General features: G+C 38.4%; 1 protein-coding gene across 6 annotated transcripts in view; it reads left to right on the top strand.

Moving 5' to 3' along the window:
* The window catches only part of SIAH1 (siah E3 ubiquitin protein ligase 1), a 29,406-nt gene extending 13,299 nt beyond the window's left edge, over positions 1-16,107 (top strand). For 4 of the 6 annotated variants that reach the window (XM_004744129.3, XM_045076028.1, XM_004744130.3 and 1 more), the window contains exon 2: positions 14,085-16,107. In XM_004744129.3, the coding sequence (XP_004744186.1) occupies positions 14,087-14,935 (849 nt within the window). In that variant the 5' untranslated portion in view covers positions 14,085-14,086 and the 3' untranslated portion in view covers positions 14,936-16,107. The other 2 variants (XM_004744126.3, XM_045076030.1) reach the window with 2 other exon arrangements.
* Positions 16,108-18,044: the final 1,937 nt, after the last annotated feature.

The following is an 18,044-nucleotide window of genomic DNA, read 5'->3' as shown; positions in this document are numbered from 1 at the left end:
GTCATGAAAATGAACACAGTAGGTTGAAACAACAGTTTTCAGTAAAATCCTGTATAGTCCAGGTCTTTTTTATTTAGTGATAAATTGCAAGGTTCCTAGTATGACTCTGTAAACATCACCAGGTGATTGTGTGGTTACTAATATATCAAATGTTTCCATGTATATGATCTCAGCTAATTGATGTCCAGTGTTGTGGTAGTTTTAGAAATTTTTTTTTAAGGATTTTATTTACTTACTTGAGAGAGAGGGCCTATGCGCACCAGCAGGGAGAGGAGCAGAGGGGGAGGGACAGGCAGACTGAGATCATTGCTGCTTAACCAAATGAGCCACCTAGGGCCCCATACAAATGAGAAATTTGAGGCCCAGGATATTGTAATTTTGCTCAATATCAAAATACTTAATAAGAGCTGAAGTAGGAATTCAGGTTTGAGCTTCTCATTCCAGTCAAATTCTTTTCACTGTATATAGCCACATTCTCCAGGTATGTTGTCAATAGTGCATCACTAAAAATTGAAATTACTGTCTAGGAATTGGTGAGTTATGGAACTCTGATGTTATAAACATAAACATTTTGAAAACTTAGAGAATTGGTAGGAAGTACATCTGTTTTTTTTTTTTTCCAAGACTGTGTTTATGATAATCAAATGATTCACTTCACCATGTAGTGTTTTCTTCTTTTCTTAGGTGAATTTATTTTTTAGAGCAGTTGTAGATTCAGTAGCAAAATTGAACAGAAGGTACAGAGATTTCCCATATTCACCCTGCCCCCACCCGGTCATGCATAGCTCCCCCATTGTCAGTAGTTGTCCATCAGAGTCATACGTTTGTTACAGTTTGTACCTGCATTGGCACTTCGTTATCACCCAGAGTCCACGCTTTACATTATGGTTCAGTCTTGGTGTTAGGGTTAGGAGTTCTGACAAATGAAAGATGAACGTTATGTATCCACCATTACAGTGTACAGAAGAACAGCTTCATTGCCCCAGAAGTCCTCTGTACTTCACCTATTCATTCCTCTCTTCCCCAAACGTCTGGGGGCAAGCTCTGATCTTTTTACTGTCTCCATAGTTTTGCCTGTTCCAGAATGTCATATGATTGGAATCATATAGCATGTAGCCCTTTCAGATTGGCTTCTTTCACTTAGTAATATTCATTGAAGGTTCTTCCGTGTCTTTTCATGGCTTGGTAGCTCAATTCTTTTTAGCGCTAAATAAGACTCACTGTCTGGTTGTACCAATTTATTTATCCACTTAACCTACCAGAGGACAGCATCTCAGTTGCTTCCAAATTTTGGCAATTACAAATGAAGCTGCTTAAAAACACCCATCTAGGTTTTTGTGTGGACATGTTTTCAACTCCTTTGGGTAAATACTGAGCAGCATGATTGCTAGATCTAATGGTAAGAGTATGTTTGGTTTTGTAAGAAACTGCCCGGCTCTCTTTTATAGTGACTGTAGCGTTTTGCATTTCCACCAGCAATGAGTGAGCGTTCCTGTTGCTCCACATGCCCACCAGCATTTGGTGGTGTCAGTGTTCTGGATTTTGGTCATTCTAAAAGATGTGTAGTGGTATCTTGTTTTAATTTGCATTTCCCTGATGACAGATTTGTGGAGCACCTTTTCATATGCTCATTTGTTGTCTGTATATCTTTGGCTGGTGTCTGTTGAGGTGTAAGTTGGGTTGTTAGTTTTATTGTTGAATTTCAAGAGTTCTTTGTATATTTTGGATAACAGTCCATTATCAGATAAGTCTTTTGCAAATATTTTCTCCCAGTCTGTGGTTTGCCTTCTCATTCTCATGACAGTATCTTTTGCAGGGCAGACATTTTTAATTTTAATCAAGTCCAACTTATCAGTTGTTTCTTTCCTGGTTCAGGTGTTTGGTGGTGTTTTTGAAAAGTCCTTGCTAAACCCAAGGTCATCTAGATTTTCTCCCATTATCTTCTGGGATTTTACACTGAGGTCAGTGATTCATTTTGAGCTAATTTTTTTGTGAAGGGTGTGAGATCTGTCTCTAATCTTTTTTGTATGTGGATATCGAGTTGTTCCAGCATAATTCATTGAAAAGTCTGTCTTTTCTCTTTTGCTTTTGTTCCTTTGTCAAAGATCAGCACCGATTATAGTTATTTTAAAGTGAATTCTAAATTTCAGTTGTGAATTCTCTTTAAGGTGTTTATCAACAGTAAATTCATTCTACTTGCAGGGGCATCAGGGATAAGTGAGTTCTGCTTGAATACATACCCTGTTCCTTCTCCTTGGAGTCCTTCATGCTGTTTACTTGATTTAGTCATTCCTTCCAGAAATAACTTGAGTACCTGGTCTGGGCTGGGTACTGTCCTAGGTGCTGGAGACACAAGAGTGAGCAAAACAAACAGGGTCTAGTCTCAGAGTTTCTCAGTGCAGAAGTTCAGGACCAAAAGTTTAATGGTTCAGGGATCCTGGGACTTCTCAAGACCCTTTGAGGGTCAAAACTGTTTTTCACAGTAATGAGACAGGAGAGTACACTGGAGTTTCCCAGAGGCTACATGGCATGTGGCATCTTAATAGATTAAATGCAAAAGCACGTAATGAATGTCCAATTGCATTGTATTGCATCAGACATTAAAAAGATGTGCAAAAATGTGAAACACATTTTTCTCCCTATTATGGAAAAGTTATTTTTCATAAACATTTAAAATGTCATGGATTTTTTTTACATGTAATGTAAATGTAATAGTAGTTTTATTTATTTTTTATCCTTTTTATATTTTTAAAATTAACATGTATTATTTGTTTCAGGCATACAGGTCTGTGATCCCATCAGTCTTACACAATTCCCAGTGCTCACTGTAGAACATACCCTCGCCAATGTCCATTACCCAGCCACCCCATCCTTCCTTCCCACCTCCCCTCCAGCAACCCTCAGAGATTAAGAGTCTCTTATTGTTTGTCTCCCTCTCTGGTTTCGTCTTGTTTCTTTTTTTTCTTCTCTTCCCCTGTAGTCCTCTGCCTTCTTTCTCAAATTGCACATATCAATGAGATTGTGATGGTATTTTAAAAATAAAGAAATACTTTAAAAATTTATTAGATTGAATTTCTAATATAGTAACTATCAGTACATATAAGCCACATGGACAGAAAGCTCTTTTGGATTCCTCAGTAATTTTTTAAAAGTACAAAGCAGTAAAGAGTAAGTTTGGTTTCCCCCACCCATGGCCAGATAGGTTTAAAGGGTTTAGAAGTCAAAGGATCAGCTGTTCAACTCGAAGGCAGTCAGTAGACAATTTGTAAATGAGAGGTTATAACTATGTTCCAATAAAACTACTTCTAGAAACTGGCAGCTGGCTGTGGATGTAGTTTACAAACCGCTGATGTAAAATGTGCCTGGTACCAAAAAAGCCTGAGCACTTGAGTTATGAGTAAAAAGTTGGTGTTGTAGTTGGGAGAGAATAGGGGAGAAAATAGACAATTAATAGTCAGAATTGTAAGTGGTGACAGATATTGTAAGGATAATTAGAAAGGTCATCTGGCCTTTAGATAAAGTGATCAGGAGAGGTACCTTAAAGGAGCTGACTTCCATTAACTGGTTACTTGTTCAGGATTTAACTAGGTGTCATCTTTCTGTTTTGATCTTCCCTGGCTACATTAGAGATCCCTATTGCATTGGGAGGGAAAAGGTAGTTTAATTAAATTTTTATTTTTACTTTGAAGGTTATTAGACTTAAATTCAGAAAAGATTAATTTTTCAAGTTGCATTAAAAAATATCCAAAGCATATTGGCTTAAAAGGATTGAGGAAGCGCCCCTTGAGTGGCTCTGGCTCAACAGTTAAGTGTCCAACTCTTGATCTCAGCTCAGGTGTTGTTCTTAAGAGTTGTGAGGTCAAGCCCCATGTTGGATTTAGATAGATGAATAGATAGATAGATATATAGATAGAAGAAATTATACAGCCTAGATTAGAACATTGACCTAAGTTACATGACATTTAGTAAGTAATTTGTATCATTTTTCTTTTCTGAACATGAGAATTGGTTAAGATTTCTTCCAAGTTTAAAATTTTTGGTCTATTTGTTTGCTTTGCCTAGGATGCCATTTGCCTCCCTCTGCCCATTTCTTCTGAGTCTTCCCTGATCAGATAAGCTCCAACTTCCATTATTTACTAGTTCTATTATCTGAAACATAAGTTTTATAAATTTATTTTCTCACCCATGTGGTAGGGTATAGATGCCTGACCTGGAAGCTCACTGAAATGGTGAAATGAAATCACAGCATATATAAACTTCTGAGGACGAATACTTGGTATATACTAGGTGTTTAGTAAATATTTGGGGCAGCTGTTTTAATGAAATTGGAGGAAGGTCTCTATTTTGCCTTTTTATTTAGCTTGCTGACCCTGCAACCTGGTAAGACTATAGCAGCAAGAACAAAAGCAACGACAAACGGGCAAGGTCCAGTGAGAGGCGTGGCAATTAAAATATGAAAACTCATGTTCTCATATGAGGGGTTAAGGAAGTACAAGAGCGGTTGTAGCCATTCCAGTTTCAGGGAAAGGACAGGGAAACAGTCATTCCTGCTACGAAAATCTTGATTCTCTTGTAGGAGATTGAGGGTATCTACACAAAAAAATGCCTGCCTTACTATATCAAGAAGTCATGAGGTAATTTTATCAACCCAAATTCATGAGATAGAACTTGATTTCTGGGGCGCCTGGGTGGCTCAGTGGGTTAAGCCTCTGCCTTCAGCTCAGATCATGATCTCAGGGTCCTGGGATTGAGCCTCTGCTCAGCGGGGCCTGCTTCTCCGCTCTTTGTCTCTGCCTGCCTCTCTGCCTACTTGTGATCCTTGTCTGTCGAATAAATAAAATCTTCAAAAAAAAATAACCAAACTTGATTTCTTTTGGAATGCATATGCAAAACAAAGATTGAAATTGTGAGGAAAATATATGTGACAACAGGGTCAGTATCAGAATTATGTACAGAAAAGAAACGAGTAGATGGGAAGGATCAAAGAATAATTAGGAGAGAAGTCCACAAAGGTGAAAGACTCGAATCTTTGGATTGAAAAGACTCACTAGTGTTTTGTTCAGCAAGTGCTGATGGCATTTACTTAGATGTTTTGGTGAAAAAACTTTTTTTTTAAATTTTATTTTTAAATAAAATAGGCAGGGCCTGAATTCACAACCCTGAGATCAGGAGTTGCCTGTTCCACCAACTGCCAGCCAGATGCCCTGGTGAAAATTTCTTTGAAAGAGTCTGACAAGCCAGGGGGAGAATGTTATCTGCAAAGGAATAAGAATAAAAACAGCATTAGATTTTTCATCTATATCATTACAAATATCATGGGCAGAATTTATATAGTTCTCAGGGGAAAGGGGTGTGACTGGAATTGCAAACCTGTGCAGTTTTTGTAAGAGCTTCGGACTGCCAAGATTGAGACTCTTATATGTCCTTTCTGAAAACTTCTTGAGGTATGGTGGTTGTGCCAAGAATATGAACCATAATTAAGGATTCAAGGGGAAAAAAGGGTATTCGTCTTTTTTTTCCCCAAGTTTTTATTGTAATTCCAGTATAGTTAACATACAGTGTTTTGTTTCAGGTGTACAATATAGTGATTCAGCAGTTCCATACATCACCTGGGGCTCATCGTAACATGTGTGCTCCTAATCCCCAAGCATGGGTATTTTTTTGTGACATAATTGTGAGAAATGAAATCAGAATGGTTGCAGTTAGGTTTCAATGATTGTTTTGACACAGTTTTGACATTTAATAGAATCTTTATCTTGGCAGGTGAGAAAGGGAAAATTTTACTATTAGCATGTTAAAATTGGGCTTGCCTTGTTTTGGGAGATGTTAGTACTTTTATTCTTGATGATAATAAATTATAGATTAGATATGAAATAAAAATACCATGTAATAGTAAAAATAGATTTGGTATATAGAACCATGCTGTCCAACAAAGCTTTCTGCTGTGAGGAAGACATTGTTACACTGTTTTGTATTCCCACCAGCAAAGTTTGAGAGTTGTAGTCCTCTGTGCTTATCAGTGCTTGGTACTGTGTGTTAAGTTTGGCCATTCTAGCTAGTTTTAGAGTTCTGATCCAGAAATTTGGAGAACATATTAATGTTAATGGCAAATTATTTCTCCTTTGGTTCAAGAAAGGCAGTTGAGATTTCTTGGGACCTAAGGTGATGACTTAACACATACTTATACATGTTTGTATCCTCAATGTCCTACCAACAAGACCCAACCAGTTCATAAAGAACACTCTGCCGTGGCTTGGTGCTGATACCATCTTCTTTATCCGCCCCCCCAACCCCCCACCAAAAGAGGATGATGGTGTAGAGACTTTGCTAAGAAAATGGAAACTCTCAGACTGAAATTTTCTTAACCTCCAACTTCCTGAGCTAGACATCTTCTGTCTTCTCTGTGCTTACTATGGAGAAAATACCTCTTCTGAAAAAGTCCAGTCACTCTTGAGTTTGAGTCTTGAGTTTTGAATCCCCCATCACCAAGAATTTTATTTTATCACATTGCTCCATTTCTTGGGATTACTACCCTCTTTTCTGGACTCTGTCAGTATTCACTATATTCTGGTCTCTCCCATTTAAAAAAGAAAAAGAGGAACTGTGTGGACAATTTCTCTGGGCTTTCAGCCATTCTCTAACTTGCCTCTCCACTCCACAGCCATGCTTTTTGTTAACACAGCATCCTGTTCAGTCTTCTTTGGTCTGATTTGCACACCATATCCCCAAGGTTGCTTTTGCAGAGGTCACCAGTAACTTCTATAATGCCAACCCATGAACACCTGTTAAGCATGATCATACTTGACCTCTCAGCAGATTCCACATGGTTGACTGTGCCATTATTTTTACTGCTTCTTACCATAATATATTTTTTGTAATTTTTGTATTTATTTGCACCTTTTATAAGATCACCATTTCTGAATTACTTACTTTGATCCATTGCTTATTTTTAATTAAGTAAGAAGGGTTCATGGATGCTATATATTCCATGAATTCTTGCATGTTCGTGCAGTTCTGCTTGTTGCCTTTTAATTTTTTTCTGGTTACAGATAGAGTACAAGTTCCCTATAAGTATATAATAAAGCATAATTTACTCTAATATTTATACATGTGAATGTTTATAGATCTTAAGTCTGTACCTTCCCTTGACTTCTGAGACACCACCCTCTCCTGCTTTTCTCTCATCTTTGTTTTTTTCCTTCTCGGTTATTCAGGTTTTTGCTACTCACACGAGCCTCACCATGGCATTTGGCCAAACCCAGGGTTAAAAATGCAGAATCTCAGAGGCACCTGGGTGGCTTAGTGGGTCAAAGCCTCTGCCTTCGGCTCAGGTCATGATCTCCGGGTCCAGCATCGGGCTCCGCTCAGCAGGGAGCCTGCTTCCTCCTCTCTCTCTGCCTGCCTCTCTGACTACGTGTGACCTCTCTCTCTTTCTGTCAAATAAATAAAAAATATCTTTAAAAAAATGCAGAATCTCAGGCCCAGGTTCAGAATAATTCTGATTCTAAAACAGAACCTGCATTTTAATAAGATGCCTAGATGATTAGTAGGCACTGTAAAGTTTGAGAACTGTTGCAGTCTAGGGCCAGTGCCTCCCATCAGTGAACTCGTCAGTCTTAATGTTGGGATTTTTCTTATTTTAGGCATGTTCCTCTTCCCTGTGATTTCAGATGGTATTGTGTGTTAACGCCTCCTCATCTGCACTCTGAACTGTTGTACATCTACTGCTGTTCTGCGTAGACCTCTCACAGGCATCTCACTCCCACTTAGCATTTCATCTGCTACTACCCTGCAGTATCTACCATAGTGCATAGTGGGTTCTGAGTCAGTATATGCTGTTTTTTTTACTGGGGTGGAAGTCTCAAAGTAGAGTGATTTCTCAGCAAAAAGGCAAATGTATATTGCTTTACACATTTGAATTGGGGTTTGCACTTTCCTTTTCATTTACTGGGCTGTTACCTTTTTTCATACTTTTTATACAGCAGATATTTTACCAGATAATTGTCCTGGGCTTTCCCCATTTCATATCACCAGCCTTCCTAGTAACTAACTAACTAACTCACTCACTCACTCACTCTTCTATAGCAGCGGAGTTTTCAGAATTATTTTTAGGAAAATATGTACAATTTAAATTCCTCATGTTACTTTGCTACAGTTTTGGAAACTAATTTTTTTCCTGGCATTATTGTTTTATAATGAACTTTGATTTTTTTTTAAACTTTAGGCATTTTAAGCTGTTAAATTTTTTTTTTAAAGATTTTATTTATTTATTTGACAGACAGATCACAAATAGGCAGAGAAGCAGGCCTCTAGAGAGAGAGGAAGCAGGCTCCCTGCTGAGCAGAGAGCCCAATGTGGGGCTCCATCCCAGGACCCTGGGATCATGACCTGAGCTGAAGGCAGAGGCTTTAACCCACTGAGCCACCCAGGCGTCCCTAAGCTGTTAAATTTTTAAGACTTGCATTAAATTTTAATTTCTTCAGTGTGTGAGAAGTAAATCTTAAAATAGAAATGAATCTTAAAAATAGAAATGATAACATTTTCTGCATAATACCCTCCACAATGTCAAATGTAGAAAGTACGTACCTCTTTTGCAAAAAAGAGTTAAAGGATGAAAGCCCTTAAATGTTTTGAATGGAGTTTTATTTAACCCCTTGATTCCTAATAGAACAAATTCATAATCTGAACCTGTACTTTATTGTACAGTGAATATTTTATCATTTTTAGGAATAATTTTTGGAAAAATAAGAGGGCTGGTGATATTTGCATTTTTTTTTACTAAATTAAAAATGCAAATTTCACTTCTTATTTTGATAGTTTTCACAACTCAATCAGACTAATCTTGATAAAGCAGTTTATTTATTGTCCCCTTCGAAGAAAAAAATTGCTAAAAATTTCACATCTGTATCATGTGCGAGTGTGTACACTCTGTATGTTGTTTGTAGCTTGCTTTGCAATACACTGATCCTTTTTGCATGCGTGACTACATTTCTCCATTTTAAACCTTTATTTTGTAAGTAACTGTATTAGCTTCCTGTTGCCACTGTAACATGACATTGTCATAGATTCAGTGGCAGGCCTTAAGGATGCAGACATCTTGGGGGGGGCATTATTTGCCTGCCATAGTAAACTTCAAAAAATAGTTGTTGTATATTACTAGGCATGAGGTATGACTAATCTGAGAAATTGTTCATCAGCCCTTTATAAAAAGAAACGAAGGTTCCCACGTGAAATCAAGAATAAAAGTTTAAGTCCATCCACTTTTACTTAAGTATGCTAATGTGACAAAACAATAATTAAATGCTCTGAAATTACTGAGAGCATTAAAGGCTGATTATAAAATGTTTTGATGCAGATTAAAGTCTACTTAGGAAACTAAATACCAAACTGGGCTTGAGATACAGACTTTAGAAAGCTTAGGTAATAGGGCACTCTTCATAAATTTTGGATTTTTGTTAACTTTGTATTTTATGGGCTTGTCATTTACACTAAGACAAGCCCATAAAATACAAAGTTAACAAAAATCCAAAGTGTAAAGTAATTTTTGTGAAATTTTAAGCTCTTTGTAAATCCATTGTAAATGTTCTGCTTAGTCGAGAAATTCGCTAAGCTTTATTATGCTAAACATTAGTTAAGTGGCAGTTGATCTTTGGCAGACATGTTTGATAACCTTTAGAAACTCAGTATCTTTTGGAACCTACACATTCTAGGTCTTTTAACTAATAGATGACCTCAAGCAAGGCAAGAAAGTTCTGGAGGTGTTAAGTGAATACGTATTTTGGGGTATGTACCACCTATGATATACATAAATTACCCAACTCCTTTAATCCAGACAAAAGCTATGTGAGGCTGGAAATACTGTCCCAGTTTTATGGCTGAACAGGTGGTGAAGACTGGGTTTGAATCCAGCTGTGTGTAGGTGCCTCCAGAATGCTTCCACTTTTATTGTCCGGACTCACTTGTTGAGAGGTTTGTCTGTAGGTTAATGGTTTTCAGATGGTGCTCTAAGGCTCTGTAACAGATCCTTTGGAAGTTTGGGAAAAATGATTTTTTTTCCCCCCTGGAATCATTCCTTCCCTTTGACTTGTTTTACACATTTGGGTTCAGTTTTAACTGTTTGGCAAGAGTTTCCCTACCTAAACCATTTAAAGGCTCCTGCCCTAGAAACCTGAAACCTCTGTAGCATGAATATGTATTAGAAAATAAAAATGTAGGTAATAATAATTTATATTTGTCAGTGAACAGACTTTATCTAATTTCAGTGATATTTCTATCCCTGAAGGTGTTTTGTGTAGCCTAATACTAAAATGAGGCTGAAGTGTTTGAACACACTATTAATAGGGTTGGGAAGTTATTAGAATTAAAATTTGATGGGGAAAGTGGGTAATCTATAACTTATGCCCAGGGTTTCATTCCCACTACCAGCTCCTGCTGCGTTTAAAAGCTGCCCTGTAAGCATGATGTAATGACAGGTTAAACCCCCAAGTGTACTTCCTGACGCAGTGCAAATCTGAGGCCCGAGACTTTATTGGGGCATGGTTAATGCTTCTTTAAAAACAAAACAAGCTTCTGTGTTTAATGAGGCTGTTTAAGATGGTTTTCCCAGAGTGGGAGGAGAATGTAATCTCGGTTTGGAGGTTGGAGTTTGATATGGTTATGATTTACTGTTTACTTCTCTCCTTCAGTCTTTGCTTCGAAGGGAGAGGAGTTTGAAGTATGGTGCCAACGGGAGTAGAAGTGGAGGAGTGAGTTAGAATTGAGGAAATATGATAGTCGACTCCCAGTAAATAGCAAATGAAGTGCAGAGAACTGTGTTCACACGGTTAACCAGGAGAAGAGCACTTGTTTGGCCATGTATGTTCCATATACTCTGTGTAGGTCTTAGATTGAAATAATACAAAATTGCCAGTATCTCTTTTGTTCCACGGAAAGTAATGTTTCGACCTAAATATAAGCATGTGTTAATGCTGAGGTCCCAGTGTCGCTGGGGGTCGAGGGTAAGGTTGGAGTTGCGGCCACGCAGTGCGTTGCCCGGGAGCCGCCTGGGCTGGGAGGGCGGAGCTTGCGGGCGTGCCCACGGCGTCAGCCCCTCCCCTGTGGACCCCGCCCAGCCAGCCCCGCCCCACGTTAGCTGCTGTTGGGTGCAGCGAGCCTGAGGCTGGCTGGCTGGCGCTGCGGGCTGGAGCAGGCTTTCCCAGCGGCGGCCAGGCCCCAGCCGTGGGCTCCTCGCGTCTCTCCTGGCGGGCCGGACCCTTTAGTGGCTCCAAAGCTGGCTCCGAGGGAGCTCTTACTCCAGCCTCCTCGTACCTTACACCCCGTCCTTCACCCAACCTGGCTAGCTAACGAATGTGGGGAAGACAAACTTCCAAGACAGACGGAGTAGGGCCCAGCGGAGGACAGCTCAGTGATGGCGCCCATTTTTGGAAACGCAGGCGAATTTGAGCTCGCAGGGAGGTGTGGTCGACTCCTGTTGGGACGGGAGAGCCTTCCTTTCTCTGCTGCTGCGGTAGCCGGTGCCTCGGAGTGAATGGAGTGTGTTATAGGGCAGGACACTTAAAACTTCGCGTCTTGAAAACTTGAACTCGGACATGATTAGGAACAGAAGGTGTCCAGGAGGAGACTCTGTTAAAAATCCGTATTTGCTTCTGGGGGAAAGGCTATGAGCTACCTGACTTTTCATGACCGGGAAGTCACCCTTACCTTTTCTGTACTCTTGGAGGGGTGTCTTGCTCACATGTTTACCAGCAGCTGGGACAAGGAAGAGAAAAGGTACTGACATTAAAAGACTGGGTTGCTTAAACTATGAAACGGGAAAGTTGTTGCAAGCCAGTGGAATCTGGATCAGGGAGTGGCTGCAATGTAATTGAGCTCGAATTTGCGGCAGTGTTTTGTTTTGTTTTGTTTTTTGATCTGCTGTATTTTTCTGTTTAAACTAAGCTTCAGGTTCTGTCATCACTCCTGCAGGGTTGTCTAAAGACACTTGAGTCCTTGGTTCCTACTGCAGGGCTGTTGTGTGGTTCGGGTTCTTTTTGGTTGAAGATGGAGCTGGGTTCTACCTTTGGAGCTTTGGGAGGTTTTAGTAGGTGCTGTCCTCGAGTACCTCCATTCACAAGAAATACCGGCCTCATTTCACTTGTTTTCAGTCTTTATTAGATAGGGATTTAAATTGTGCTTTCTACAGTCTTTGGAAAAAAATATACATTTTAACATAAGCATGTTAACATAAACATGTTTAATATAACATGATTGATGATCAATGTACAGCTATTTGTTAGGTTAAGAAATGAAATGACAATGTTTTTCTTGCTTGCATTTTCCTGGTTCTAGTATGTTAAATACAAACTGAGTTTACTGCCCCTTAATGTGATTAGCTTGTTTTGGTTTAGTGATTTGAAAAGGCGGTTTAGACTGTGGTGGTTTAGACTGTTTCCTGCTCAGGGAACCACTTTCTAATTCTCATGTTGCTTTTTAGTGAAGGATATAAAATGGACCATGAAACAGGCATACAGCATAGACATGGGCACTTTGGCAGTGCTATGCCCTTTGTTTCCAGGTGATGGAAAGTGAGGATCATCAGCACAAAGAATCTAACACCTGGGTTTTACATTCTTTCAGATGATGAAAGTTGATTCCTGTTGTCCCTAAATCCATGTGGTAAGCCACATTATGATGGAATTCTGTACTTTTGTAAACTCCTCAATTGTAGAATATTAACTTTAGTTGACAGTGGAATTAATCTGTTTTTTTTTGGAGGGGGGTGCAGCTTCAACCCTCACTTGAGGAATGTCTTCAAGTAATCTAGAACTCAGGCACATTGTTTTTTCAAAGTCACATTCTTTGCACCAGAATAACAATTATAATTGAAAAACCATTAAATTTGAAGCATTAAATTTTAATATTGTTTAATATTATTAGAAATATGGCTTATATAGTTATTGGGAATACACTCTTAGGACATTAGTAGAGTGATCTTTATCTCTGAGACAAATATGGCCTGTCATATCCTAGCAAAGGTAGTTTCCTGGGGAAGATGTTTGCTTTATCTTCATTTAGCCTGACAGGTTAGTTACCTTGTCATTTCTTCTAGGTGACATTTATGTCTTAAATAATATTTATTACTGTGCTGATGAATGCTTCAGCAACACTGGTGAACCCTAGGGTACAAAGAATTCTTAACCTGTTCACTATACTGTCCCCAGTGTTGTGTGTCTCTCTCTGGTGCTTTTATCTTTATTTACCTTATTTTCTGGCTCTTTCCCATTGCAATGTATATCTGATTTGTATTGTGGAATGGAAGTAGAGTAGAGAGATGTACTTTCTGTAAGTGCCAGACTAAGAACTTTTGAAGATGGCCTTCCATTTCTCTTCTCTTCGTCACACTTTTGAGGTGGGGGTTACTGATCAGTACGAAATAAGATTAATGCATCGCTGATGTTAATATTCTAGGGAAGACTTACTAGATAAAAATGGATGATAGGATGGCAGCAGACCCTTCTCCCATTCCCTAAATCTACATCTAAAGCAGATTTCTGTTTACCATTACATGGAGTTAATCAAACTAATGTCTTGCTGACCCTTTGGATTACTTGTGACTCCCTGTAACTGTTGGGAGCTGACCCAGAATGGGATAGAAATAGATTGAGCAGGGGAATTAAACACAGAGTGGGAGGGGAAAGTTCAGTAAAAATGGATTTCATTGAACTTAAGCTACTCAACACACAGTTTCTTCAGTTGTTGATGGTCCGGTTTCTGTTTCAGCATTTATTCCATGTTGTCTAGTTCATCCAAGCAGATTTTTTATATATATATATATATATATTTTTTTTTTTTTTAAAGAAAGGGAGTTCTACATGTGTCCTGGAACATTTTAATAAAAGAGATTTTATCTGGCGTACAACTCCTTATAATCAAAATGCATAATTTGTGTAATTTATGGTTTTTTAAATCCTTTAGTCTTTTGCTCACAGTACATTTTGCATGAAACTGAAGTATTTCTGGCATGTCAGCATTATTTATAAAACAAGTGATGGTTGTAATTCTTTTTCTCTTGCCTCCTTTTATTTTTATTTATGTTTTGGTTACAGAAATGAGCCGCCAGACTGCAACAGCATTACCTACTGGAACCTCAAAGTGTACACCGTCCCAGAGGGTGCCTGCCCTTACTGGCACAACTGCATCCAACAATGACTTGGCGAGTCTTTTTGAGTGTCCGGTCTGCTTTGACTATGTGTTACCACCCATTCTTCAGTGTCAGAGCGGCCATCTTGTTTGTAGCAACTGTCGCCCGAAGCTCACATGTTGTCCAACCTGCCGGGGCCCTCTGGGATCCATTCGCAACTTGGCTATGGAGAAAGTGGCCAATTCTGTACTTTTCCCTTGTAAATATGCCTCTTCTGGATGTGAAATAACTTTGCCACACACAGAAAAAGCAGACCATGAAGAGCTCTGTGAGTTTAGGCCTTATTCGTGTCCGTGCCCTGGTGCTTCCTGTAAATGGCAAGGCTCTCTGGATGCTGTAATGCCCCATCTGATGCATCAGCATAAGTCCATTACGACCCTACAGGGAGAGGATATAGTTTTCCTTGCTACAGACATTAATCTTCCTGGTGCTGTTGACTGGGTGATGATGCAGTCCTGTTTTGGCTTTCACTTCATGTTAGTCTTGGAGAAACAGGAAAAGTACGATGGTCACCAGCAGTTCTTTGCAATTGTACAGCTGATAGGAACACGCAAGCAAGCTGAAAATTTTGCTTATCGACTTGAGCTAAATGGTCATAGGCGGCGATTGACTTGGGAAGCGACTCCACGCTCTATTCATGAGGGAATTGCCACAGCCATTATGAATAGTGACTGCCTAGTCTTTGACACCAGCATTGCACAGCTTTTTGCAGAAAATGGCAATTTAGGCATCAATGTAACTATTTCCATGTGTTGAAATGGTAATCAAATATTTTCTGGCCAGTGTTTAAAACCATTGCATTCAATTTCACAGAGAATAAGGCACCATCTGCCTGTCAACCTGAAACTTTTTTGGTAGGTGGAAGCTAGACACATGAAGGTAAATAAAAGGAAAGGCTGTTAAATACAGGAAACAGTTGCATGTAGTAACACTAATATATTTAAAAATAAGTCAGCAGTAAACCACTGAAAAAAATATATATATACACCCAAGATGGGCATCTTTTGTATTAAGAAAGGAAGCATTGTAAAATAATTCTGAATTTGTGTTGTAGATTGACTGTACTGTTGAAAAATACTGGGTTTTTGTTTTGTGTGTGTGCTGCGAGCTGGGTGTGTGTGTGTGTGTGTGTGTGTGTGTGTGTGTGCGCGCGTGCGCGCGTGCGCCCGCCCGTATGTGTGTGTGTGTGTGTGTGTGTGGGGGGGGTTTGTTTTTGTTTTTTTTTTCTCCTTTAACCGACAAGCCATGTTGAGTGGTCTTGGACCACTGCTTTTCCCCTTTGTGAGTCAATACATAGTGCTGCTGTGTGTGTATATTTTTTTGTGTGTGTGTATTTGCTAATTTTTATTAATTCTAGTTTTTCATTAAATAAATTTGACTTTCTTTTCTGTAATTCAGGTTTTTCCTCACTTTTTTTGTATCTTTTTAAAGTTAGTGTCTTTTTGATATGCATAATTGTTTATGGTAAAGTTTATACATAAGTGTTCAATACGTATTTTCTTTTCCCCCATTAATCAGTTCATTAGAAGTATTTTACATTCAACTCTTTTGAGAAGATAGGAGTTCCAGAAAGGAAAGGTAACAGCAGAATTATCAGAAGCTATTTAAAGCAGTTGTAAGATGGTCTCTGTCTCTCTCTTTTCTCCAGCTGAGTCATGCTTTTGAACTTATTCTTTGAAAGGTTAGGGAATACTGATTTTTTTTTTTAATACTGAAAAAAAAAATCAGCCTTTTTTTTTTCCCTCCAAATATCTTGGACAAATCACATGTTTAAAATTTGTTCTTGTATTTATTGGTTTTGCAGAAGAAGGCATCGTCATTACACAGTATTTGTAATCAAAAGCAAATCATTTGTTTAAAAGCAGTTTGCAAAAAATGTTTTTGGTCTTTTATAATTCTCATTAAAAGAATATCTGGCAAATTAAAAACTTTTGTGTGTCTGCTTTAGCTCTGTTTGATTTTTAATATCCAAAGTTATTTTCCTGTTCAATTCTGTATTTTATAAACCAAAAACAGTATGCTGTATTTTGAAGTGTGATAGATTTATTCTAAACAAAGAATGAGTATATATGGTCTCTGGGTATACGGAGTCTTGATTTCTTCTCCCTTGCTGACATTTTTATCCTCACAGTTCTGATAGGAGACTAATTTAAGTTAAAATGCTGACCTCTTTTCTTCCTATTTAAAAAAAAACACAAAAAACCCCCAAACCAACAGTAAGAGTTAGTATTTCATAGCCTAATATTTAATAGCCTGGGCCTTAAAGCAGCCTTCCAGGGACCTATGTGCCAGTTGTAGCTCTAGCCCACTTCTCAGGTATGGGACCTTGGGCCCCTGTTTCCTAATGTGTAAAACGGGGTTAATTATGGTAGCTTCCCAAGGGGTTAGATGGGATACCAGTAAGTTACCTAGAACAGTGCTGCTTTGCAGTAATAAGCACCCAACAAATGTTAGCTGCTATTATTAAGCTTTTAACTAGCACCAGACTGATAACTGTTGCTAATTACACTGAGGCCCTAACAAGATTCTGAAACTGCCTTCTGAATGACCAAAGATCATTTTATTTTGTGTGTCTTTTACGGGTACACTAAACTTATTAGAAAGTCAGTTAAAATTAATTTGGACTACCCCCTTAACCCACCAGCAGTTTTGGATAACAGAATTTACTTTCGTTAACCATTTTCAGAATGAAGATTTGTGTAGTCTCTTTCCCTAGCTAGCCATTATTTTTGAATTGGTTATCACATGTTCGTGTAGCCATTTTTGTAGTGAAAGGGAATACCTCAACCACAAATGTATATTTTGGTCTCTTCCTGTTAGCATGTGTGTTTAGAAAAGCAGTTTTCCCCCTACATTTGATTTATTGAATACTTCTGTAGAGGTACATCATTTTGTTTTTACAATATTTTAAAGTGTTTCTTGGATTATGATAGTAGTATATGCTCAGTGTAGGGTCTGGAAGTTAGAAAAGAGCACACATGAGATCTCTGGAACTCATCTATTCAGAGATGAACGGGAACATTTTTATTTTTCGAGTCCTTTGTAATATTTACTTCTGCTTACACATTTATCTTGAAATCATGTAATTTTGTGAACTGCCCCCATGCCCCACCCCATGCCCTCACATGTAACTTTAATAATCTTGGAGAGACACGGTTTTGGGAAAACTTAGTGATGAGGATTGACTAGAATTTTAGCCAGTTTTCCTGATGTTAGATACCGCTTTGTCCAGGTTGTCCATGTAAATCTTTTCTGGCTATTTATAACCTGCGAACATTTCTCATTATATTCTTGGGATTCTTTTATTTTTTTAAGGCCTTGATACTTTTATCCGCTTTCTGGAGAGGTTCCAGTGGACACTTAGAGTAGTGGTGTGAAGGATTTTCCCTTACATTGTAACCTCATGTTTTGCTAATTTGTGCAAATTAAGATAGTAAATTTTGTGTTCGACATCTAGTAAGTTTATCTTTGTTAACTATATTTTAAGTCCTCTTTGTATTCTTGGTCTGTAGGGATGATGAGATCTATAGCCACATTTCTTGGTTCACTTGAGATCTTAAATCATCCTTGTTACAATCAATATTCTACTTTCTTCTGTTAATGCCCTATCTTGTTTTTTGGTATCTTGGTATTTTCTTCAGGGAATTATGTAGGGGTTGGGTAGGTGATACTCTTTAAATTTGGACTTTCGCATTTATCTTCTTAAACTTGAATTTGTCCTGTTGAATCACCGGCCAGTTGAATATGTTGATGGAGAACAGGTTTTTGTTTTGATCTAAGTGATTTTTACTGTAATATTGCTTAATTTTTAAAAATGCATATATTTCTGCAAACTACATGTATGGGAGAGGGTATAGATACTTTG

The sequence above is a fragment of the Mustela putorius genome, unplaced genomic scaffold (assembly GCF_011764305.1).
Source record: "Mustela putorius furo isolate JIRA1106 unplaced genomic scaffold, ASM1176430v1.1 tig00000174_pilon_pilon_pilon, whole genome shotgun sequence".
Taxonomy (NCBI): Eukaryota; Metazoa; Chordata; class Mammalia; order Carnivora; family Mustelidae; genus Mustela; species Mustela putorius.
The sequence above is the reverse complement of the archived record's forward strand: the minus strand, read 5'-3'. Positions and strand labels throughout refer to the sequence as shown.